Source organism: Rhipicephalus microplus, chromosome 5 (genome assembly GCF_043290135.1).
Source record: "Rhipicephalus microplus isolate Deutch F79 chromosome 5, USDA_Rmic, whole genome shotgun sequence".
Taxonomy (NCBI): domain Eukaryota; kingdom Metazoa; phylum Arthropoda; class Arachnida; order Ixodida; family Ixodidae; genus Rhipicephalus; species Rhipicephalus microplus.
In genome coordinates this window covers 4,594,933-4,621,464 of record NC_134704.1, presented here as the reverse complement: position 1 = coordinate 4,621,464, position 26,532 = coordinate 4,594,933, and the positions used below count along the sequence as shown (strand labels likewise).

The 26,532-nt window shown below is 45.9% G+C and overlaps 1 protein-coding gene across 6 annotated transcripts in view; it reads right to left on the bottom strand.

Moving 5' to 3' along the window:
- LOC119175098 (sequestosome-1) overlaps window positions 1-26,532 on the bottom strand; it is a 44,527-nt gene that overhangs the window by 7,730 nt on the left and 10,265 nt on the right. For 5 of the 6 annotated variants that reach the window (XM_075894727.1, XM_075894729.1, XM_075894728.1 and 2 more), the window contains exons 2-4: window positions 17,910-18,069; window positions 11,009-11,313; window positions 4,930-5,113 (exon numbers count right to left, since the gene is read on the bottom strand). In XM_075894727.1, the coding sequence (XP_075750842.1) occupies window positions 4,930-5,113; window positions 11,009-11,313; window positions 17,910-18,069 (649 nt within the window). Of the gene's footprint in view, window positions 1-4,929; window positions 5,114-11,008; window positions 11,314-17,909; window positions 18,070-25,003; window positions 25,122-26,532 lie in introns of all 6 variants that reach the window. The other variant, XM_037426325.2, reaches the window with a different exon arrangement.

The following is a 26,532-nucleotide window of genomic DNA, read 5'->3' as shown; positions in this document are numbered from 1 at the left end:
CTGTCACTACCCCACGTAGTACGTGACAACACTTTTAAAACATTCATGACTTTTAAACATTTTATTTTTAAATACTTGATGTGCGGTACGAAGGTCAACTTGTTGTCCAAGATCAAGCCTAAGAATTTATGCTCCGATTAACATACAGACGTTGACCGTTCAGTTAAATGTCGGGTTCCGAGTGCAGGTTCTCTTTCGAGAGAATAAGACACACGTGCTTTTTTGTGGGGCAAGTCGAAATCCGTTTTCATCTGCCCATTTGGAGACCTTGTTTAAACCCAGCTGAACCTGCCGCTCACACATTGCTAGATTGCGAGATCTAAAGCCAAGCTGGACGTCATCGACATATGTACAATAAAACATATTGCGAGGAATGGACAAGCGCAAGGAATGCATTTTGATGAGAAAAAGTGTGCAGCTAAGTACACCACTTTGCGGCACGCCTGTTTCCTGGACAAATGTTTGGGAAAGAACGCTGCCCACTCAGACACGGAATGTCCGGTTTGACAGGTAACTTTGGATTATGTAAAACATTATTCCGCGCACACCAAGGTGGGACAGGTCTCTTAGAATTCCAAAGCGCCATCTTGTATCATAAGCCTTTTCGATATCGAGGAACACAGAGAGAAAATATTGTTTATGGACGAAAGCGTTTCTGATCTGTGCCTCGATACGAACAAGGCGGTCAGTGGTGGATCGACTCTCTCTAAACCCGCACTGAAATGGGTCGAGCAAATTGTTTCAAGGAAATGTACAAGTCGACAGTTTATCATTTTTTCGAAGACTTTGCACAAGCAGCTTGTAAGTGCAACAGGCCTATAACTCGAAGCTAACGAAGGGTCCTTGCCCTCTTTCAAAACGGGAATAATAATAGCCTCTTTCCAGGAGGTAGGAATAGTGCCAGAAAACCAGATAGCATTGTACAAACAAAGTAAGGTTTTTCGTGTTTCGGTTGGTAGGTTTTTTAACATTTCATACACTACACGGTCAGAACCTGGGGCAGAAGTACTGCAGGAGTTTAGAGATGTTCGGAGCTCAGCTAGACTGAAAGCTTGGTTATATGCCTCGTATTTAGTGCATTTGTGTTCGAGTTTCTGCTTTTCTATTCTTGTTCTGTATTTTTGGAAAGTGTCAGTATAGTGGGATGAGCTGGACACCCGTTCGAAGTGTGCACCGAGGAAGTTTGCCTGATCTTCCAAGGTATCACCCTGAGTGTTTATGAGTGGAAGTGTGTGTACTTGTTTTCCTGCTATCCTTTGGACCATGTTCCAGACTTTGGCCTCCTGTGTGTATGAATTGATCCCCGACAAAAACTTCTGCCAGCTTTCTCTTCTGACCTGCCGACGCGTTCTCCTGCCTTGAAACTTTATTTTCTTGAAGGTGTCAAGATTTTCGGCTGTCGGCGAGTTCCGAAGCAACCTCCATGCTCCGTTTTGCTGTTTGCGCCCGTTTCGGCATTCAGAGTTCCACCATGGCACACGCCGTATTCCAGGGTGTCCATTTGTTTGTGGGATGCATTTTGTTGCAGCATCAATCAAAAACGCTGTGAAGTAGTCGACAGCAACATCAATGCTTGAAATACATATGTCACTCCAACCTAGACGAGCGATGGTATAAAACTGTTCCCAGTCGGCTCTGTTTATGAGCCATTTGGGAACACGTGGTGGACACTCAGTTGCTGTAGTTGTGCTCAAAACTACAGGGAAGTGGTCACTACCGTACAGATTACCGACGACTTTCCACTGAAGTAGAGGCACAAGAGATGGAGATACTATGCTTAGGTCTATGGAGGAGTAGGCGTTATTAGCGAGATTATAATAGGTTGGTTTCTTTCGATTTAGGAGACACGCGTTCGACGAGAGAAGGAACTGTTCAATCAGTCAACCTCGCGTGTCGCACCGAGAGTCACCCCATAGCCTGCTATGCGCATTAAAGTCTCCAAGGAGAACATAAGGCTCCGGAAGTTCATCAATTAAGGAGTGTAAATAATATTTCTGCAGCTGATAGCTAGGAGGAATGTAAATAGTACAGATTGTGATCAGTTTATCAAAAAGAACACCTCGAACAGCCACTGCCTCAAGGGATGTTTGGAGTTGTAAGTGTGCACATGCAATTCCTTGATTCACTATGATGGCAACACCTCCGGATGATGTCATGGCATCATCACGGTCCTTTCGGAAAATAACGCATTTACGAAGAAAATTTGTGTGTTTTGAATTAAGGTGTGTTTCTTGTAAACACAGCACTTTTGGTGACGGTTTGTGTAAAAGTTCTTGGATGTCGTCAAGGTTTCTGAGAAGGCCCCTAACGTTCCATTGTAGAATTTGAGTGTTCATGGTGAATGTAAAATAGTGCTGTGTGTACGAAAAGCGAGTGGCTGTTTAGACGGGGAGTTTGAGTTGACGTAACAGGGCCGTCACCAGGCCCTGTTATCTGCTTTTTTGTTTTCTTGGTGCGCTCCAAGGAGCCACGCCGCTCTTTCGGCACCAAAGGTACCGATGTATCCATTGCCTCCTCGGAAGCACTGGATGCCCGCAAGTGTGGGCTGTTAGTTCGAATTTTGGACCTCGCCTGGTGAGGTGAGGCCTTGAGACCTGAGGACTCTGGAGTCTCCGGTCTCTGTCTGGGAGTAGGCGGTGTAGCCTGAACTACAGCCGCCTTGGGGGCAGGTGCCACAACCGCCAGCTCGCTATGCGCGGGCCGAAGGAGTGGCGAGGGCTGGTGCGGCGGTGCCCCCCGACGCGCCGCATCACCGTATGTAGGTCCATAGAATGGTGCGACTTTTCGCCCTGCTTCCTTAAATGATATGTTCTCCTTCACCTTTAATGTAATTATTTCTTTTTCTTTTTTCCAGCATGTGCAGGAGCGTGAATATGCGGCATGGTTTCCTTCGCAGTTTACACAGTGTGGGGGTTGTTTGCAGTTCTCAGACACGTGGCCTAGGACTCCACATTGTTCACAAGTCTGGTGACCACGACAGGTTTTAGAGCCATGGCCATACCTCTGGCATTGGAAGCAACGACGAGGGTTCGGTATGTACGGCCTGATAGATGTCTTCGTGTACCCTGTTTGAATAGATTCTGGTAGTTTACTGGATGCAAACGTGAGTATTAAGTGTTTTGTCGGTGTTTCCTTATTATCTCTTCTGATGATAATTCTCTGTACATTAGTTACATTTTGGCTATTCCACCCCTCCAAAAGTTCAGTTTCGGTCAGGTCAAGTAAGTCTGCGTCAGATACCACTCCGCGAGTTATGTTCATAGATCTGTGTGGTGTTACGGTTATCGGTACGTCACCAAATGTTGAGAGGCTGTCAAGCTTTACAAATTGTTCTTTGTCCCGAATTTCGAGAGGAAGGTCTCTGCTAGCCATTTTGGTTACTTGTATCCAGCCCCGAGAGTTTCAGTAAGACACCTGGCAACTAGGAATGGAGATACGGTCCTGGCTTGCTTTCCAGTTTTCTCGCAGTGAATGACATGGAAGTTGGGAAATGTTTCTTTTGACTGGTTGAAAAAATTTATATTATCGGTGCGTAGCCGCTTTAAGCCGGTAGGATCAGACAGTAGGGGGAATGCTCCATGCATGCCCGTCTTATTTTTGTTCAGCAGCGTTGGCGGCCACCCACCACGGAGCCCAACGAGGGGACGCTACAAGTTTGCGGATGCTGAAACCTGCAGACGCCAGCCGTACAACGCCACTATAACCCAATGCGCCTAGGCCAAGGTAGGCTATTTGCACAGGGTTAACCCTAGCCGCCAGGAAGTTTTGAAGTAAACGGAAGAGACTAGAGAACAGTACAGATAAAAAGTGAGAGATAAAGACGAAGATATAGGGAGAGAGAGAAAGGAAAAGGCGACTGCCGATTTCCCCAGGGTGGGTCAGGCCAGGGGTGCCGCCTACGTGAAGCCGGGGCCAAAGGGGTGTGTTGCCTCTGCCGGGGGGCCTTAAAGGTCCAATCACCCAGCGTCTGCTCAACCCCCAGGATCCCCTTTTCCCCGGACACGGCAAAGCCACGCGCGGCTAGGCGTGGGAGGGAGTCAAAACTCCCCCGTTAGCTCGGGTCTGTGGTGTCGCTACATACCAGCCGCCTATTTGCGCAGGCGCCCCTGCGGGGGAACATTCAACCATGAACGCTAGAAAACAGCCATGGAACAAGCGTGCAGGTCGTGAAAACAAAGGCAACGGAGCAAAGCCTGACATGGACACGCTTGCACTTTGATATGAATTTCCATACACAGAGGTGACAGGACTCGCTTTCTTGGATACCACGAAGTTCAATCACACTTTAACAGACTGAGGAATGGCACCCTTAGCCCGATTTCCACATCCAAAATGATTCGTCACACTTATTGGCTCGCAACTGTTTCGACAGAGCAGCGGGGATGATATATCCTTTTTGAAGAAAATCATTTTCCGGAAGCAGCAAATGCTTTGACCGGTCTTTAAAAAGTTTGCTCGTTCCCATTCGTAACTTCAGAAATAAGTCACAGCAGAATAAAAGCTTGAACAGAATAAAAGCATGAACAAGTGATGCAATATTCTAAGGCCCCTGTTGATCGGCTGCCTGCTCTGCAATACTACAGCACAAGACGCAAAGGCATCGCATCGGCGACCCGCACCACAAAAAGCCTACAAAGAAATTCAACAGAGAAAATGTTGGTGAAATTTCACTATGTTGTGGCATTGCCTCGTAACATTTTCATTCTCCCGTACTTGAGTGTTGCCACTGTTCTGACGAAAAACTTCACTTTACTTGTTGGTTTACCCAACGTGCAGCAAGAGTGACCAATATCAAGAGTTGGAGGCGCTCAACCCCACCTCCCTAACTTTTCTCAGTGTCGTGCCTCCCCCCCCCATTGAGACTGTTGAGAGTTGGTGCTATGTGCCTTCTTTGCGTTACCGTTGTTAAATGTTTACAAAGAAGTTCACCAAATGGCTCAAGAAGATTGGCCACAGTGTCTCCAATTCCACGCAGGAAATCCTGGGGGTGCTGTCTTTGGTCTGGCCGGTGTGCAAAACGATGGGAACCTCCTGGGGCTGGGCAGCCTCCTCTTCGAGGATAACCACAGTGGCGCCACAAGCGCTTCCAGCCAGGAAATGACCACAAGGGACGCTGAAAAGACAAGTGCACATCTGTAACACTATGTTATGCACATGTGCCACTCCCCTCACCAGGCGACATTTAGCAAATGTTCTTTATACACTTAAATTGTTGCATACCCAATAGAAAGGGTTCTACCGCAAGGTTTTTATGAAGTGGTTCATTACAAGCAGAGAGAAAAATTATCTTGAAATGCTAGTGCACAACCATGATGTGAGGAGGTAAGCTTCATAGGTTGCCAGGTTCGGCTACTTTGCACCAGTCCGATTACTTCTCTTGGCTGGGGGCAGCAGAAAAAACGTCATGGCTACTTTATGGCTAGTTCCGTGTTCCCTTGATTTGAATCCAATTATAAATATCTTGGGATGTATGCGGTTTCAGAACATTTGACGATGGTGTGCTTCTAGTTCACAAAATTGATTTTGGTACTGTCATTGCAAAAAAAAAAATACTTTTGGATAAGTGGTTGGGACTGGATGTAAAACTGTTGGTGCCGAATTTCTCAGACCACCTGTTGGGCACTTCATCTGTAAGTGGAAATAAATAGGAGAACAAAAGCATCCTAGATGCTGCGCACTCATCATTCCATCATCATGTCATTTCGTAGAATTAGTTAAGGATTGTTACTCAAGAATATTAATTGCTTATGTGAGAAACGATTGCTTCAATCACAGCAACTGTGATTTTGAGCACACTCATGCCGTAATCATTTTTTCAGAGTAGCTGGTTCATTTAGATACTCTAAAAAACCGAAAAATATGCAATTTCTGCAAAATTGCATAAAACTTGCCGATAAGTGAGGTACCTGCTACCAGTCTGTAAGGCATTATGTGCACTTTGTGCTATGACTGTTGACAATGAAGAATTATCGTGTTCTGGGCCACACATACTCTTTTGTGCCATAGAGGATAATGAACGTGAATGCACTCTCGCCTGTGAAAGGCAATGCTGATTCAGAAAAGCTAGCCGGGAGGCAAGAGTTCGGGAAGCAGCGGCAAAGCAGCAACGCTGCCAACAAGCTGCTACTCCGGAGGCAAGTGCGTGACATACAGCGGCTCAATGTCTACACAGACAGCAAGCCACCCTAGGGACGAGAGTTAGAGAAGCAGCAATTAAATCGCTTCATGCTACTGTTCATGAGCATCGTGTCTTATAGCACAGAATCAAAGGCCAAGTGGTCAACGACCTCATTCAAAAAATAGTGCAACGCCTTCCTAAAAATCTACCCGACAACGCAGCCCTCGTTGAAGCCCAGTTTAGTCGGGAAACGAAGCATTCATGCGTGGTTGAAGTACCTAGAAGACTCCCCCCTCTACAAATGTTTAACCAGTAAAAGCTGAAACGTGCGGTCCCCTTGTTTAGTGCAGTGTCAGCTTGAACCCACTGTTAAAGGCTTTCACAATCATTGGCTACATGTGTGTGAGGTTAGACACACGTTTAGCTTGGGTTTACCAGTGTTTATTTCACATGCTGCCTATTATGCCTCGCATGATCACGGAGGAGTGTAATGAGCTGTTAAATGCGTTTTGCAATGTGTTCACGAACCACAAGCGGCTACAAACGTTGCAGCCAAAGCCAATGTGCCACTGAAGAAACTCCTGCCGAAAGCAGGCATTCGCTCCAGTAAATGCGCTCCTGCAATGATCACATTGACGTCACGTTGTCTCAAGCGTTTGATATCGCGAATTAACTTGTTTGCAGGATCTGCCTGCCTCCAGTACTTGCATTCCCATTCGTGATTTCATGACTACACAGTCGCTGCCGGAACTTGGCCCCCAGGGCCAGTTTTTCAGCCCGGACTGCACCATCGGCCCGGCGAATGCGAACTCTCTCACATTTACACTATTGGCGCTCTTCTAGTGTTGTCCACAGCATACCCATGAGGAAGGTTTTAGGAGAAACCGAGGCACGCGTGCTCAGTGCCACAGCTGAGACGAGACAGATGACGTCACTCACAATGCAGCCAATGGTGCGTGTGCTTGGGTAACACGCTGCGAACAACCTAACCGATAACACAGCCAATGAAGACCACTCGGTAACAGCTGCCGAACGTTTTTTCATTTCTTCTAGCCATACACAGCTTTTGCTGTAATACTTAAATATGAAAACGTGAATAGAAGGTGTCTTTGTTAACTTCAGGCTAGATCCCATCGAAGAACCATTGGCTCTACACTTGAAGGACCACAAAGGAGAACCCAACATGACCAATAAAAAGAAGTCGCTGGGGCCGTGAGAAATATTCGAATTAAACGAGTTTTTGAATTAACAGAACATGCAAAAAGTGGAATGCAAGCAACTTGGAACTATTCAAAGTAGTCAGTGCTTGTTGTTTGCTGTGCCGGCTAGTTTGCGGCACCAAGGAATAGGTTTTCCAGCCATACCTCGTCTTAATTTTGCCGCAAATATGAAGGCACGAGGAGCCTCGCTGCTGCCACAAAAAAAAAAAATGCTGTCGTCCGTCATTACCTGATATGTGCACCTGCAGGAAAACAAGACATCTTCACTGCAACACAGTAATGACACACGGAAAGCATGTTGACTGCTCCCCGTTACGTCATGGTGTGACCATTCGCACATTCTTTTGGTATAACTAGGAATTTAATAATGGCTAGTATGACGAAACTCCCTATGTATTTTGGCTGGAAAAAGTGATCTTTTAAACTTAGTTTTTAAAGTAGGTGTTGCTGGCAAGAACTTTGCCAGGAGTGCAAAGGCACGAATTGTTGTAGCAACCAGTAATCTGCAGTAATCTGAGGTTGGCATACATCGTGAGTTCTGTTAAACCGTAGTTTGAGAATTTCTTTGCAATTCTAGAAAGAAAGGGTAAACCATGACCCGCTGACTATGCGGGAAACATGCAATATGCTGCCCGCTCGCCATGGCTATGTTGCAGAGAAGCCCATCTCGTTTTCTGCAGGCCTACGTTTCGATTGACCACGAGACTGTTTTTTTGTTGTTGTTTAGTTTCTTTTTTTCGCTGGAACTTGAAAGGCTGGGATGCTTCAGCTGCCACTGATGAGTATCGCTACATTGGATTGCTTTGTGGCTATTAAGGGCCATCGTTTCAGCGGATTTGCCACGAAATCGGAATTTGGAACTGGCATACGGCACCCAAAGTTTTCCAATTAACCGGGCTGGTGCCGGCCGCCGCTTCAAATTATCCACTCAAACTTGCATTGCCAGATGCAAGACCGCAAAAATCCTTCGAATTGAGTGAGATTTCGAAACAACCGAGTTCAAATTAATGAGGTTTTACTGTATATACTGTACACACGTGTTTGCAATCATTTACCGTAATTACTCGAATCTAACGGACACCTTTTTTCTGGATAAGCGAGTTCATAAATCGCATGCGCGTTAGAATCGAGTACGAAAAAAAAATGAATACGGTCATCGTATTGCCATCAGCATTTCCAAAATGGCCGCCCTCTACGTGCGTCGGCATGGCGCGTCAGCAATTTCTGCCTATGTGTTTCCCATGTGCTACACTTCGTACGTGTGCTGAGGAGTTCGTCATCTTGTAGTGCATGAGCATCGACGGCATGGAAGGGCGGACTCCAAAAACTCGATGAGTGCACCACGATGCCGATTAAAAGAAAAGTCATCGCGTGTGCCGAAACGGACGGAAATCAAGCCACATCGCAGTCGTTCGGAGTTCCCGAAACGTGCGTGCGGGACTGGCGGAAACAAAAGCAGAATATTGCCGACAGCAAAGATTCACGCAAAGGCTTCAGTGGACCACAGCAGGGTCGGTTTCCGCAAATTGAAGAGCTGCTCGGCGAGTATGTGATTCAGCAGTGAGCGGCACAGCGGCCCGTGACGACAGAACTGCTCCAAGTGCAGGCTATGCAGTTAACCTTAGAAAAAGGGCTAATGCGGAGCCAGTTTAAAGCGAGCAGGTGCTGGCTAACTAACTTTATGAAGAGGAAAGGTTTTTCCCTCCGAAGGCGAACGGGCATATTCTAAAAGTTGCTGGAGGAGTACGAAGAAAAGCTTCACACGTTTCAGAGGTTCGTCCTAAACTTGCGGCACAACAACGGCTACCTGCTTGGGCAAATCGGGAATGCCGATCAGACGCTTCTTTACTTCGACATGCCTGGCACCACCACCGTCGAGAAGAATGGGGCGAAGCAAGTTCGCGTGCTGACATTGGGCCACGGTAAAACTAGAGTGACGGCAATGCTCCGTTGCACGTCAGATAGGCACAAGCTTCCCCCCGTATCTCATATTTAAACGAAAGAAGCTTCCGAAAGGAGTCGTTTCCCGAGTGGTGTGATCGTGCGGGCCAACGAGAAAAATGGGTGCGCGTTGCAATCGATGTCTTACTTTTTTTTTTTTTTCGTCGTGGAAACCGGGTGCGCGTTACAATTGAGGGCGCGATAGAATAGAGTAAATACGGTACAAGCATGAGTGGGCAGGTGATTTAACTCTCCAGAGCTTTGCACCCTTGTCATGATTCACTTTGTGGAGAGGATTTTTTTCTCTGGACTTTTTTCCCTACCTGCAACTCTCTGCGGACGACGAGAAACCGAGCGTTTCTTTGCTGCATGTCACAGCACTTTCAGCAATGTACATGCGCTTGGCAAAAATGTCATCACCCCATTTAGGAGCGCGAGGGCAAATGATGTTAAGTTTGAATTTGAGCTCGTTTGGCTGCACATAGTGATGTAACTCTCGACACGATTGTGAGCGTGCACTGCACTTGCCAACTCAAAATGGCCACAGTTGGAGACAGGCTTGTTAATGCTACCATAATAACAACCACGCATTCAATGAGAGGTGTGATGGTACATGTCTCAACACCAGCACTAGTTCCAAAATTAGTTGTATGTGTCTGTGTGTTCAGTAATGACCGATTTCAATTCATAAATTGCAATCAATGTGTTTTCTGACATAGCAAGTGATTTATGAAGCTCACTTTCAATTCTTCGCACAATAATGTCTGCGTCTACAAGGAATCACCCATCCCAGTGACTGAAATTGTGCTATTTACCACAGGACACAACCTATTAGAAAACACGTCTCAGACATATGTAGGCAGAATTTCGCTCTACAAGTGGTCACAAAAAAAAGAGGGGCAATTTGTTGTAGTACACAAGATGCTGGCATGAACACAGGAGCAGAACACAAACTCTCAGAAACAAAAAAAAGCTAAGCATTCGCCGCAATAGATGGTAGCGTGAGCAAAGAAGGACGTGTGAGAAGGCTACACCAAATCCTGCTTTAATCGGCTACTGCCCGCATGCTGACTATAACATGTCTCCAACTGAGCACGGCATAAATTAGCACACCTGCACTTTTCTAAGGGAGAGATGGCAGAGCGATTGCAATTAGAAAATACGCTCTACAGAACCGTCTACAGAAACATTTCTTAATAAAAATGGTCAATCACGGCAGCAGTGATGGGGTTTGAAAAAACACAGCATCCGCAGGTCCAATGCGAATTATCTCACCTACTTCAAGTTACTTTCTTATACTATTTACTGTTCTGTACCCACTCCTGCGATAGCCCTTCAACGAACTGCAGTATGTGAAAATAAATAAATAATTATTATCATATATGACAGAGCTATAGCAAGAAGCAGTATTACATTTGTTTAGTGCACCATACTTACAGTGCTCAATAATGTGAACAAGGTCTGCCCTCAACTTGCACTAGTTCTTCTTTGTAGCTTCATGCTACATTTGGATAGGCAGACTCCTTTATATGACCCCATTTAGAGCATATTAGAATTACATGAGCAAATTTCCATCAGATGGTATCATGCTAGCAAATAGCTTCATGCTTCAAATCATAGATGTACTGATAGGCCAATTTTGCATGGACACCTCAAAGGGCCACCCCTTCGTGGTGTCATGCTTCACAGAAAAGATGCAAGACTTGCTCAAGGGAGACAACAAACTCACAATGCCAGGGTTGACAAGCTTCAGCAAGTCGTGCTCCTCGTGCACCTTCCTTCCGTGGCATGGCCCACAGAGGTCATAGTTTTCACACTGCAGGCACTTGTAACGCACTCCCCGAATCTCCTGGTCACAAGTGTCACAGACAACTCCAGCATGAACTGCCTCTGTCGACGTGCATGGAGCAGCTCCACCTCGTTCCCAGGGGTTATCAACGGTCACATAAATCCTCAGCAACCCGTCTTTCATGTTCAGCAAAGCCTGTGCCAGTTCTGCATCACTGGACATGACGATCTCGTCTCCCTCTGGATCTGGAATACATAGATGCAGCGCCTTTCAACACAAGAAGGAATCTGTATATGCCACACAAGCATGCACCTACAATTAGTGTATTTACGTGCATAATTTGTGCCCTAGCACAATTTGCGCACCCCCAATATTTTGCCAGCTTTTTCAAAAAAAATATTCACTTGCATATTTCGCGCTCCACAACTCGCCCGAGCCAGCTTGCCGGCAAGCGCACCTTTGGACATTTCGATGCTTCAGCTAATAGGTGTTCTGTAGCCGGGTACCTGCACGCCTCGCCAGGCAGACGAGCGCAGTCAAACAGGCTGATAGTGTCAAGTCTTTCTTCCGAGGACTGCTACCGAACTAGGATCCCTGGAATACCACACTCGAACACAATGACGGGCCGCCGGAACTGCTGGAGCGTTTGCCTCCTCCTAATCTCTAACACCGCGATAATAGCGAGGATGCATGTTCGCCTCACAGCAAGAACGACTTTCTGTATTGGAGGCGTGTGAGGGCCTGTCACACCAACTGTTCCCCTCGTTATATGCGTCCGCGCTGCAACGCACGCTCGCTCGATTTCGGAACTTTAGGTTTCGCTATCCAGTCAACGTGTTTTGACGGTTGCCTTGCGATGTGCTACATTAAAACATGTCGCTGCAAAGCACTCAAAGGGGACATACAGAAGCAGAAGACTGCGCGCAATTTTCGACACATTTCAATGCTTCGGCCGGGAAGTGCCTCGCCGAGTAGACGAGCGCAGTCAAACAGGCTGCGAGTGCCAAGACCCTTCTTCGGAGGACTTCCCCCGAACTAGGGTCCCTGGAATGCAGCCCCCAAGTTTCCCGACATTGAAAGAGGCCTTTTCAATTGTGTGCGGATGCTTAGTTTTTCCTGTATCGCCGTGTCGTGAGACCTAGTATCTTCCAGCACTGCCGAAAGAGGTTAAAAAAAAATCGGGCGTTCGAACGCACTCGACGAAACCGAGGAATGTGCGCTTCGTGAGGGCGGTAGCAGCAGCCACGACGGCGATTCCCAATTGGACTTCACGATCAGTGGTTTCTGTGAGATCTGACAAGATTCACCGAATCTGACTGGTTAAAGTACACACCAATTCTTTCAAAGCTTAGAAGTACACTTCTAAGCTTTGAAGTACCTAAAACAGACCTTTTCACGCCACAGTTGCACTCCCCAATGCTGCCTGCCTTTCCTGTGCAGCTGCCAACATTAGCAGCAGAAGATAAAAAGTAGCGGGATCCACCACAGCAGCAATAGCCATTGAAAAATTTTCTCCTTTCTTGGTTCAAGTGGGCCCCGCTAGATGGCACCAGTTATCCAGCCTAACCAGACGAAAACGGAAATTTCAAACTACTTGTGCCATTCTCCATAGTAACGCCACGCGGTTACTTTTTTTATGAAGCATACAGAAAGAGATAAACAGCTTTATACTGCGTGTAGTAATGAACGGAACATTCTTTTTTACTGCGGCTGGTTGCATTACTAGTGATTAATTGAAGTCGGGTCGTTTGAAGTCAAGCGATGACATATGCCATGCGAGAATAGAAGGGGCATGACAGGGTCCTCGTTGAGAGGGACAAAGCGGATTTGGGAGAGGATACCATAGAGGGTAACGCAGGAGAGAGCAAAAGGAGGGTTTATCACGGTTTCGATAGGCACACTTCTACAAACACTAATATTGAAGCAACAAGAGCTTAATTCGAGCGAGTTGGTTCATCATGGCTGTGTTCAAGTAACAGTGTGACAACTTCAGGAAGAGACAAAAAAAGACAGGAATTCAGTTGACAGGCGGCGCTCTTTCCTGTCTTTTTTGTCTCTTCCTGAAGTTGTCGCGCTGTTACTAGAACACAACTAATGGTGTTTTAGACAATACCAAACATTATACTTTCACTCTGACGTAAATAGTTATTTGCCTTTAGTGTACCTCTAGTTGATTTTAATCAAGCCTTTAGTGTTTAACAGAGTGTAAGATTTAGTGACTGCTGTTCCAAAGCAAGACGTCAAAATGAATGCATAAGTTCACAGCCTTAAGGGCCCCTAAACCACCCAGAAGTCGAAATTCAGTTCTGGTGGGGAAGTTGTGCACAAGTGTACAACGACCAAAGATCCCAATTTTTTGAAACGGCACCATAATAGCAGAGTTAGACACATTTGATTATCAAAATTTAGCAATCATTCCCTTCAGTCTGTTCTTTGCTACCTTTCAGTGCTATCCTTTCCCAGAGCTGCTTTGCCCTCTCGCCGAGCACGGCTCCTAATCTCGGGTGGCACACTTCATTGCTGATGCGCTGCTCGAAACACCGTCTACAACTGGTTGCCGTGACTACGTCCCTCTGTCAACTTCAACTGCATGCTTGTTGGCGTCCCGCTGCTGCTGCTGTGCCAGCCCATGGTACGAGCCACAGTTGCCGATTCACAAGCGCGTGCATGCATGTGGGCCACACAACGAACAAAAAGCAGCACGGACAACTACTTGCAGACTAAGCAGAAGCGAAAGGCTCTTGCTCGACCAATGACTGCATATTTGTGCCGCGTGTCAGAGATTCAACTTTGACGTTATGCAGAAGCCCGAAAGGCCCGTACTTAAGGAGGGATTGTTTCTTAGAATTTGTGGCACATTGGCGGCTTATAGCGCTGCCATATGCAGAATCGTTGATTGCAACTCGGCATGCTAAACACTTAAAATGCCTGAAAAAAAAATATAGGAGGCGGGAGCCCTTTAAGAAGAGAGACAAACGCTCAGAGAACAAACAAAACGTGGCTACTTGGGCTGGTTGGGATTGCATTTTTGAAAGAAGTATACTTTCTTTGTGTGCAGGAAACATTTCAGAAAGAAGACAGATGGGTTGTATATGTGCGCTCTGTCCTATCTGTCTTCTTTCTAAAACGTTCCATGCGCACCAAGAAAGTATGTCTTTAAAAAAAAAAGAGATAATCCCACAAGTTGATTGATTGTTCATTGCACTAGCTAGAGAAAACCCTGTTTTTCTCATTGCAGGCAAATGTAAAACTGTGTTTTTATTTTGTAACAAAGCTCACAAAAATGATAGTTTGGACCTCATGCGAAGAAAAAAAAGCAAAGACGCATATATAATCACTATCACTTGGACTTTAGCTGGTGTGTGTAGTTAATTGATTCTGCGTTAGTGTTTTTTTTTTAGATGCTACACACCACCTTTATTGTAATTTTATCTAACTGAAAATGTGCAGATATGTCTTAATTTATTGCGTAGAGCACAGGCACTATATTTGTTTGACGTAATGAGTGGCAGCTGAGGGACTAGCGGCACATGCCGATAAGTTGTGTGGGAAAGCACACGCGCCCATGGTTTTCTTCCCTTTTAGGGCAGCCTACTTGCGAGGATATGTCTGTCCCGTCGAGAAACAAGACAATGACGCCTCTTTCAAAAGAACCGGTCACCCGGTGGCTGGCACACGCTTTTCCCATTTCCCGGCGTGCAAAAAGGGCTATCCTGCCTCAGCGAGAGAACCAACCCTCGTTGGGGAGAGTAAAACCGGGAGGTTGGAGAAAAGGAGCGCGCCAACGGCAAGACGCACTCTCTTGCGCCGGCCAACATACGGAGGTGGCACACTAGGTCACCAGTATTGTAGGTGACCTGACGGCGTCGGCTGTTATACCGGGATTTATAGTGCTCCTGTGCAAGAATGTCGCGAAGCACGTGTGCCCAGGGTTACTTTCCCTTTTACAGCAGCGCAGCAGCCCAGTTGAGAGGACATGTCTGTTGCTTTGAAAACGAGACAATGAAGTCCCTTTCGAAGGGACCGGTCAGGCCGCAGTTGGTGCACGCTATTCCCCTTTCCCGGCTCGTGAGACGGTCAGCCCACAGTTGGCGCACCCTATTCCCCTTTCCCGGCTCGCGAAACGGGTTAACCTCCCTCAGTGAAGAAAGCAACCCTTGTTGGAGGGAGGTGAATCGGGAGGTTGGTCAAAACGAGCGTGATGACGGCGATAAGCTCTCTTGCACCAGCCACCCGACGGAAGACAACCCCGGGATGCCCCCTGCAAGCCAAGAATGTCAACGACCAAAGGCGTCCACTCTTTGTTATCATCCTAGAGTGGACAGTCCCTTTATGCGACGTTTACGCATTATTGCTAACGAAGCACTAAAGTTGTTTTGTTGACCTAGCCTGTTGCCTTATTCGCCCGAACCCATGTAGCTGCGACGACTCGAGCTACGGAAAGAGGACATTAACCGTGTACAGTACGACTGTGTGCGGCTGGAGTTAGGCTTCTGCACCAGCCGTACATAGGCCGTGGGCCCCCTTCACATACATGAGTGCCTGGCTTATGGGACGGTAAATGAACTTCGCTCAGCCACAAATGTTTGGTAAACTTATTATAGCTGCATCTGATATTCAAAAGTGGCTGAAAATTTCAAAATGAAGGCGGTTAAACATAGTGGCACTTATTCCTCTAAAAGTGCAGCATTGAACATAACTATCAGTTCATGATGCAACAAAGAAATTCGTCAAACCCCCGAACGATGAAGGGGGGCGGGGGAGGTTACCAACTTTCTTTTTTTTTAGCTGTGATGGATTTGCCTTTACCAACAAGCATAATTATGTTTTGCACTAAATTATTTTAACCCATTTTTAAGCACCAAGAAAAAAAACGCGAAAAACAAGAGGAAGGAGGGGTTCCAAACGCGAGCCTAAGCATCGGCGTTGCAGTTTCATAATGGCTTGAAGTGGCTGAACACACGGGGTAGGGTTTCCCACCAAGGTTAGAGTGTCAAAGGGGGAGCGTGAATGCTCCGAAAATTTCGCATCATCAAAACAACTAACAAAAAATTTATTTCCCTCAAAACAACTCGCGTATGTCTTCACGGGTGAACAAAAGGGGCAGCGCAGCTGGCTGCCGCGGAAGCGGATGTCAAAGCTTTGGCTTTGCTCACTACTTGATTCCTCGTACAGGAACGCCTAAACGCTTCTAGCCTTTTTTACGTATTTACTGCCTTTAATCTACCACTGCGTCAGCCACGTACCCTCGTAACTCGTAGATCGCTATTGCATCGCCATGATCGCGGTTTTGTGCGTAGCGGTTGCGGCAAACAGTAGTTTTGTTTTCAATCCACACAGCTGCCGGGGTTTTGTCCACAGAATTTGTGAAAAGCAGCGTTGCTTTGACTGGTCGAGCGTTGCCTGCGCGCACGCTTTCACAGTTCTGTCAGTAGCGTCATTGCCATGCATGATTGTGTCGAACGATTGCGGTTTCGTCTACAGCGGTTGTGGCGACGACAACCACACGTACTGAAGAGGACAATGCGTGCGCTGGTCACAAATGTACTTCCAAAGCTTCGAGCACGCAGCTCTCGATCGGCCTTCGTTTGATGGTTTCAGTACTGAAGTTCATATCACACGCCACGTTCAGAAAAAGTGTTCGGAACATTTGAATTTTGGCCCAATGAACATATAAATTTATCTGGAGAATTTCAGCCCCGCCGCGGTGGTCTAGTGGCTAAGGTACTCGGCTGCTGACCCGCAGGGCGCGGGTTCGAATCCCGGCTGCGGCGGCTGCATTTCCGATGGAGGCGGAAATGTTGTAGGCCCGTGTGCTCAGATTTGGGTGCACGTTAAACAACCGCAGGTGGTCTAAATTTCCGGAGCCCTCCACTACGGTGTCTCTCATAATCATATAGTGGTTTTGGGACGTTAAACCCCACATATCAATCAATCAATCTGGAGAATTTCATGAATTCTTATCTGCCACTGTTTCGCATCACTGAGACTCTACTGTATGTTTAGATGAACGCCTCTCAAATTCATTTATAATAAAATGAGTTGGAATCGCAAAAAGCCTGAAATGGACTGACCTGCATTGTATGTCAATGCGGCCGGATCTCGCACACAAATTTCTGAGAAACTTCCGATAAATTTTCATGGCAACCGCACAAACAGGAGAAAAGGTGGAAATCCAGGAGTCCCGGGGACAATGCGGGAGACTTGGCAGGTATGTAATGATGATAACACCAATACATATTGTTCTCTCCTGGTGGCGGAACATAGCACAATGCCGTTCTTGTGGCCTGTGTCACTAGCTACGCCAATGCGCCGTACCCAATTGCAGAGGCCACATTATTTTACATATTTTATTTTTTAAATCAGAAATGCAATATTTTTCGTAAAATTTCAGGCAAGATTTGTAAAATCATAAGCGCAGTCGAAATTCGTACATTTTACAGGAAAAGCAGAACAGTTGGCAGGTATGGTACTGGTATTGCTACAGTCTCCCAGCATAGCTGGAGTAGAAAGTTTTTTTCAGGGGCTTCTTAGATCGAAAAAACTTCTGCTTGCAAAATATCCACGCACTTTTGAAATAAACCGCTGTAGGTTCAACCATTACTACGGGGAGATCTTCATTGTGCTGTAAAAAACTGGAGTGAGAAAGATCAGTTCTCAGTTTCTTTTAATACAAAGAACATACTACTCTGTAAAGTACTAAGACAGCTTAGATACATAACTTCCCAGATACAGTAGATTCCATGCAAATCACAAAATAATACATTTGCCCACTTATTAGACATGAACATGACTAATGTCCACAGAGCACCACCCCAAGGGCACTTGTCAATGTACGCACCCTTCCAAGAAATAGTGAACTTCATATTGCCAGCCAGGATGGGAAAAGCTGCCTTGACTCTATCATGAAGAGTGCGATAGTCCCGCAGATCCTCGATGACAAATCGGCGGATCTCCCCGCCTTCCAGGTAAGCCTTGATCGTCACTGCCATAATGCACACCTGCAATTAACACACCCAATTACTGGCCAGTTTGCTAAAGTACTTAAACTACTACTTTACCCTAAAGAACCTTATCATTCCAGCTTATGTGTAAAACCTTACTGAAAGGCTCGCTGAAGAACTAGTGAACTGAACATCAGTCCACGCAGGTTACCAAGCATCGCAACCGAAATAGCTCCACAGGGGCCTGAAAGATATCTGCGTATAATGCTGTAGAGTGTACGAAACTTACAACATTAGAACAACAAGCGAGGTGAGCTACATATGTAAAATAGATCATGAGAGATTGCCAAAATATAATTTCGCAGTTTTGTTTCATCAAAAATGTCTTTTTTTACTGGAACGTAGACAAAATGTTGCCTATTAGTTCGTTCCGGAGTAAAACAAATCTTTTTCATCGTTTTTCAGTTCATGAAGTAACTCGGTAATCCGGAACAACAAAGGTCTTGCAACTGGAGCAATAATGCATACTTCAGGATAAAATACTAGCACGTATCTCAGGCACAAATTCCAAAATGAAAAAGTTGAAATTTTGTGAAAAATAAAAGTGGAACAATCAGAGCTATTTATATTAACACAAGTGGACCTTAGTTGGTGTTCCATTCTGACAAGCCAACACAGAGAGGGCATTCTTGGCGCTGAAGCGGTCTTGCACATGAGAGTACACTTGATGACTGGCTTCTTGCGAGGTCATGCTCACTGCCTGGACACAAAGCATTGAGCCTACCCTAAGATTTCCTCATTAAATTTTGAGAAAGTTAATTGCTATAGCTTCAAAGAACCCTAGTTTTGCTAATTGGTAAACATTCACGGTACAGTGCCTTAAATCCTCTCACAAAGGTGGAAAGAACATCTTTATCACCCCCGTGATTTTTATTTCAGAACAATTTCCATATAGAAGAGCTTCCTTTTTTTTTATTATACCTTTTTGAAGCCATTTCTTGTTACAAAGACAAATCTTTTTTTTTTCTTTTATCTCTTACTTTGGTCCTTTTATATTCTAAGTCTTTTGTCGCATGTTTAGTGAACATCCACGTGTGAATATTTTGTTGGCCATGTATATTGTGCTGGCAGTTGGCATTTTACTATTCCCCGACATAGTGCCAGCAGTCCTTAAGCCAATCAGGTGAGGGTATAAGTGGATAAACTCGCTTAGATCGAGCCATGAGCAAGTTCGAGTGAGCCCCATGGACGAGGTGTATATCATGAGTGAGCTCTACATTCGTTGGCTGTCCAATTACTCAGCTTCAACATTACTATCAGCCTCATGTCGACTTGCATTTATACTAATTATGTCTACTTACACATCAACACAGAAATGTTCATACACCAGATGAATATTGAGTTCAACTGAGAAAAATTTGAGCGAGTCTAAGACCGAGCCAGTCTGCATGATGAAAACATTCATGAATGCGAGCCCCAAGGGTGGGGTATAATCATGAGTGAGCTCTAAAAGTGAACTATGGAAGAAAGTGCCGGCATGTTCCCGTTTTCAAATATTGTGCTGGCAGCGACAGTCTGGCACGTTGTCCCGTATTTTGTTATATCTGTGGTGTGTCACTGGAAGGGAGTGCAGTAAGCTAGGACCTCACTAGTCAGTCAGCATCCAGGGTTCGCCTCCTCTACTTTGAGATGCCTGGCGCGTCGGCACGGGATCCCCTATATTCTGACACTATCTTGTGCCCCGTCAGCGAGTGCACATGCCTTGCGGCAGTACAATTAAAGGATGCATTCGTCATTTATTTAGGCTTCAATAATCAGTGAGAAAACTGCACTATGTGTGCACGCACATATATGCCACATTTAGGATTAAGCATTTAAAGCCAGCGCTCGATCCTTCTGTTTTCATTCATGGCTTCATGTATCTGTCCTGTTCGTGCAGCAGAGTTTCATTGCTATGAATCTGATTTTTTTTTTTTTGTCTTTTTTTCCTGTTTGCACGAGACATCTGCAACCGCAATACTGGGTGTACGATGGCAAAAGCTTTAGCAAAAATGAACTAGCAGTGCAATTAGCTTTCGCAACCCCCTTGAACGCCTTTCGACCAATCTATCCATATTCCGACAGGCCGGCCTGCCACTCAACTTCTCCAAGTGCCACTTCAGTCTTCTTCAAATTACCATGTTGGGTCACCTTGTTGATGCTGCTGGCGTACGACCAGACCCGACGAAAGTACGCGCTGTAGCAAACTTCCCAGTCCCAGCTCTGTCCATGATCGCAGTTTTGTGGGCCTCTACTCCAACTTTCGCCGGTTCGTGAAAACTTTGCTGCACTCGCGCGGCCACTCACCGACCTTCTCAAACAAGACGTCCCATTTTGTTGGGGCCCTCTTCAAGCCGACGCCTTCTCTCAGCTAATCACCGCTCTAACAACACCTCCTATTCTCGCACATTTCGACCCCGCTGCTCCTACAGAAGTGCGCACAGACGCGAGTGGTGGAATCGGCGCAGTTTTGGTGCAAATTCAGCGGAAAACGACCATGTAATTGCAAATGCAAGACGCCTGCTTTCAAAGTCTGAACATAATTACTCTATAACAGAACGGGAATGTCTCGCTCTTGTCTGGGTGGTTTCGAAATTCCGTCCTTACTTGTACGGCCGCCCTTTCCGTGTCATCACAGATCATCACGCGCTGTGTTGGCATCCTTCTCTGAAGAACCTCACTGGACGACTTGGCAGTTGGGCGTTACGCCTACTGGAGTATTCCTACTCGGTTGCTTACAAATCTGGAGGTCTCCATCTGGACACCAATTGCTTCTCCCGCTACCCTGTTGATCAGCCCGATGAATCAGACATCGAGCCTAGCCTCAGCGTCATGTCAATGTCCCAGTTTCTTCAGATTGGTGATGAACAATGTCGTGATGCTTCCCTGCGACAACTTATTGACCATCTCGAATCTGCTCTGAAAAACGCATCACTTCGCATGTACGTCCTCTTGAATTGCACGCTGTACCGTCTTAGCCTCCAGCCAGATGGCCCTAAGCTCCTTGTCGTGCCGAAACATTTGTGTTCAACCGTGCTGCACGAGCTTCACGATGAACCAACTGCTGGCCATCTGGATGTATCTCGGACGTACGACCGTGTCCGTCGCTGCTTCTTTTGGTGTGGTCTCGCCAGGTCCGTTTGCCGTCACGTGTCCTCCTGCGATAAATGCCAACGTAGGCAGCGACCTACTGCGCCGCCGGCTAGACTTCTTCAACCCATCCCCATCCCAACTGAACTTTTTCCATGTTGGTATATATCTTCAGAGTCCTTTTGCTGGGTTGAAATCGGGCACCAAGTGGGTCACCGTTGTTGCTATAGACTACGCGACTAGGTATGCCATCACTCTAGCGCTGCCCTCTAGCACCGCTACTGATGTTGTGGACTTTTTGCTCTACGATGTGATCCTACACCATGGCGCTCCTCGCCAATTACTCACGAACCGCGGCCGCGCATTTTTGTCCTAAGTAATTGACGATCTTCCGCCCTCTTCCTCAACGCAGCACGTTTACCCCTTCCTGCCATCCCCAAACAAACAGCCTTACCGAACGCCTAAATCGCACCCTCACAGACATGCTCGCAATGTACGTGTCCTCCGACCACCATGACCGGGACCTGGCGCTACCTCACGTGACCTTCGCGTACAATTCTTCGCACCACGACACCACAGATTATTCACCCTTTTATTTGCTCCATGGCTGTGGTCCGACGTTACAACTCGACACCCTACTTCCGACTTCCGTCTTATCTATCCCTAGTAACAATGCAAGGATTACCCGCCCGCTCCCGGCGGCTTTCCGTCGCTCCTTTCTTCTTTCTCTCCTTCTTCTTGTTGTCTGTTGCTGCCTCGCCGGTTTGTCTCGCTTTTTTTCTCTCTTTTTTTTTCTTTTTTTCGTTTTGGGGGTCTTGAAACTGCGAAGGTGGCCCTCTGCTACGGGAACTTGTATCATTTAGCTTAGATCCTCCGAAGAAGGCTGGTCCACCAGCTAAAACTGTTAGGATTAAGTAAATACCTTATTGTTTTGTTTCATATACTGCACTATTCTCGAAGTTTTAATAATTTAATGGGCCAGTTAGTCTTCGTGAAGGTATGGGATCTGGCACAACGGTAGCGTTGTCAACAAAGATAAATATATTTATTTCCTAACAGTTTCGGGAGGGGTCCTCCCTTCATCAGGGGATGAGTTATATATATATGCACAGGTACGCAGTTAAATCACACGTCCCTGCTCCGGCCATGAACTGTATGCGTAAAATGCCCCCTTAAAACAGTTGCTATTTGTACACGGTCATATACCCCGTGCATGTGTCGTCCTCAAGATTTAAATATTTTTGAGACCTTATACTGTCGAAAAAGTCAAATTTACATTGTGAATTTGTGAAGAGACATTCCATACTCAGCTTCACCAATGTTAAACCTTTGGCACAGAGAATTTGGGGCGGTGGGTGTGAAGAACAGCTCGCGACAAGCGTGAAGTTGCTCTCTCCTCCCCCTATACTTACGGCCTTGTGGCTCGATACACATTTGGCAGGGTATTTCAGCTCCCAATAATTACGATTGTTAGAATATATGAAGCCAAGTTCTCTTTACCGCATTACCAGCTGTATAGGCCATGTGCTGCTGCTGATGTTCACAGTAGAAAAGTAATTTAAAGCACATCTAACTCCAGGTAGCATGTGTAATAATGAATGAGCCTGTAAAGCCTCACTGTACCAATCAGGTATTTTTTTTTTTCTCATAGTTTTCATACCTATAGTAACCATTTTAACAGTTTAACTGCAAGAAAATAAATTATTTTTTATCTCTCACAAGGCCCTATTGAGCTATATTCAGTACCTTGGCCTATCATCCCTCATCAGTTTTGACAGCATGTGCTAGACGTGAATGACGGGCAGACACAAAAAAAAAGCCGGATTCAAAACAGCGCACCGGGGAAAGTCAAAGAGCACAGCAGTTCTTGTACGCAGAGGACTGCACTAGAGCGACCTAGAATAGGCGGAGTGCCCAAAGCACCGGCTCTCACGTGGGCCTTTTGCCGTAAACTGCCGTGCCGCGCCGCTGCTGCCCCGGACACGTGGGCATTCAGCACTCGAAAGTGCACGGAAAGCGAGAGACATCTGCAACACGCTGCAGTTTTTCACATTGTGTTTCCACACAGGGCACTTGAAGCCAGTTTAGCCTTAATAATGTGGCGTGGGAAGAACCTTACTCACGTGTAAGCATTGTGGTAGTACCTGGGGCAGCAACAGAATGCAAAAACTCATGTGCCCAGCGACATAAGCATGGCGTATCTGTTGTGATGGACCTTGGGAACATCGGTGCGTGCATGAAAATGCGCTAAAAATGAACTGGTATAAGAAAGGAATGAAGAGAAACCATTCGAACGGCTAATCAAGCATGCAAGAGTCAAGAGTAATAAAAAAAGGTAAATTAAACATGCAGTCGCATGCAAACAGCATCGGGAAGACGTAAGAAAGAGTAAGAACGGCAATATGAGCGCAATACTATTGGCTCATTTTCGCTTCTGAGGTATCAAGGCTCACCGAGCGTGAAACTTGAGTTTTAAACTGATATTCTAAAGAGCGTGAAGCTTGAGTTTTAAACTGATATTCTAAAGAAAAGGAATACCAGGTAAAGTTATATTTCCCAAGCTTCAGGATAGAAGACTTATTTTAGAAAATGCTTTACCAATATCTAGTTACCATGAAAGTTACAAATATCTCTATTCCTGTTGCACAAGTTGAATAGCTGCCTGAACCAAAATGTGGAATGTTTACAAATGTGCAAGTGTAATATTTGAGCCGGTTTATATAGAAATTAGACAAGTACCTAGACTTATAAAATTACAAAGGCGATTATATATATATATATATATATATATATATATATATATATATATATATATATATATATATATATATATATATATATATAAAGAGAGAAAGAGATGATATATAAAGATAGAGAAAGAGAAAGATATAAAGAGAAAGAGATGTCGCTCATGCGTAAGGTTTGGATAAAAGCGTCAGTATAAAACGTTTCCGTGAGGTGTGTGGGTTGCTTCAAGCTTTACCAAACGAAATGAAGACGGTTTCAAACGACTCATTCTTAACTTGAGACATTATGAAGGTTCATGGTGCTTAGCGCTAGCACAGCCCAGGGATTTTACAAAAAGATGCTTACAAGGAATTACATGAAATTAAATAGTCCCTGCTGCAATTGAATGCGCACCAACAGGGCACCTGGCTGCAATTTACTGTTCACAGGTGACAGGTTGCAACGCGGTCACAACAGGCCGGACGGCTACCAAATCTGCATTACAACGCATCATACATGTTCCTGGTATTATCTTTGCGATCTGCAGCTTATTCTCTTATACAGCATGTTCACACTCGATATTACATATGAAACTAAATTAAGAAATTAAGTATTTTCGTTTATGATGTGTGCACGCATAATACGTTCTTCAAATGCAGATGAGTGCCGTGACAAAACAGCTGAAAGAAAATACACATAATCCCCGCTCCAGTACTACTGAACGTGTTATGTGTGTCGTAGGTCGCTACAGTATAGTGTTCAAGTGATGCAACAAATCAGTGCATGTGAACAACGATGTTGTTCGAAGAGCTCTGAATCACGTGACTGCCACGCATTAACCTAGGAAACCTGAAGAAAGAGAAATACGCCCGTGAATGCAGTCATCACTTAATCACAGGTAGAGGTATTTTCTAATTATGTCCAGGTTTGGCACGTTTACTTACACGATCGCATGGCTTTTTCCAGATTGCCGCCTAGATTCACACCTTTTCCTCTTGAATAACCGCGTCTTATGTTGTTGAAAGAGGTTAACGGTGCAACATATGTGAATGCATCTTCTTTTACAGGACAACCCGCAAAATTAATGGATGACGTGAACCCCAACTGGGCAGCCAGCCTACTGCTGGGTTATTACCTGTCTACTGCTGCAGCACCAGCACGTTTTAACCGTTCCAAGATGCGACAGACGAACACGCTGGATGAAGTCACAGAGGGCACGCCGTCTACAGAGGCGGGAACATTGCTCGAACTGCCTGCCATAGACGCAGAACCAGAGTGTGATGAAGCATCAGCAGTAGATCCCACGAAATCGTAGCTCACAAGAGGAAAATAAACCAAGCATGCTACACTAGCAACACGAGCACAACTGCTGTGACGTCTAAACATGAGCATAGGCAGGAGTGTATGAAAGGAGCATTAGCGGCTTCTAAACAAAACCAAAATTTACCCCACCATGGTGCAACACAGATCTGCGCCCCTCACTACAAAATCCTGTCGAAGCCCAGGTGTCCAGAGCAAGACAAAGTTTTACTTTGACCCTAATGTGAAAAAGTGTCGTAACTATCCTTGCTTAAAACGACGAAACGCTGTGATGGAAGCTGCTTTGCTGCTATGTTCTTCACCTATTCACTGGTGAAGTAGTTATGGCCGTCCAGTGACTTGTAGGCCTTCATTTGTTGCAGCATGACATTACTTGTCGAAAGCACCACTAATTCACGATGTCTCCGTGTGTCACAAAAGGCAGCAGATCGATGTTCGCTGTAGCGGCCTCACCGCTGCTCTGTTCGCACGGGTCGATGCCATCACACATTCATTTCAAGTTCTCGGTAATGTACCCTAGACGGTCCCACAAGCTCTTCGAAGTACGACAGGCAAAGTGCGTGCACGTTTCCTTTCGCCATATTGAACGAATGACGCAGACAAGCTCCCACCTGGCGGTAAGCTGCACGCACAGCCTGGCTGAACTCACGTGTTCTCTGGCCTGACTATCCCGACTCGATGTTCACAAACGTGGCAGCTGCTCACTTTGCCAGCCGGAAATGACGTCGCGTGCAACCCATGTATATTCTTCGGTCAGTCACTTGTTTACATGTGCGCCTGTGCGCTTTGCATATTCATTTTTGCTGTGTTTCTTGCCATCGACGTACACTTGTAAACCTGTAACGAAGTACATCTCTGCGATGGTACTGCGTGCGGGAATCTGGTAATGGTTAACACAAGCAGGACCACACGTTTCCTGCAGGTGGTCAGCGCTACAGCGGTGAGTCAACACTTGCCTTATTTTGAAGGGAAAGAGCTCTCTGTAGCCTCCGACGTTTCAGTGCGAAAGTTATTTGTAAAGCGATTGCCGTACAGCTGAGCCGCTGACTGTTGTCTTACAGGGCTCCATCATGGCATTGCATACATGAATACGGCGGGGATCAGCGCATGTAGGATCATCCGTTCTCTTTTGAGCGGTGAGCTAACAATGTTTTTCTTTTGACTGTGGCGAGTCATGATGTTGCGTGCAAGCAATTTTCGACGTGATTGCCGTACTGAAGTATATTGCTCAGGCGCTGACTGTTGTTTTACAGGACTCCATGGCATACTGTTGCGTGCCACGTTGTCACTCGGACAGAAAGCGCGGGAATCGTGCCATCTACTTCCATGAGATTCCGGTGGAAG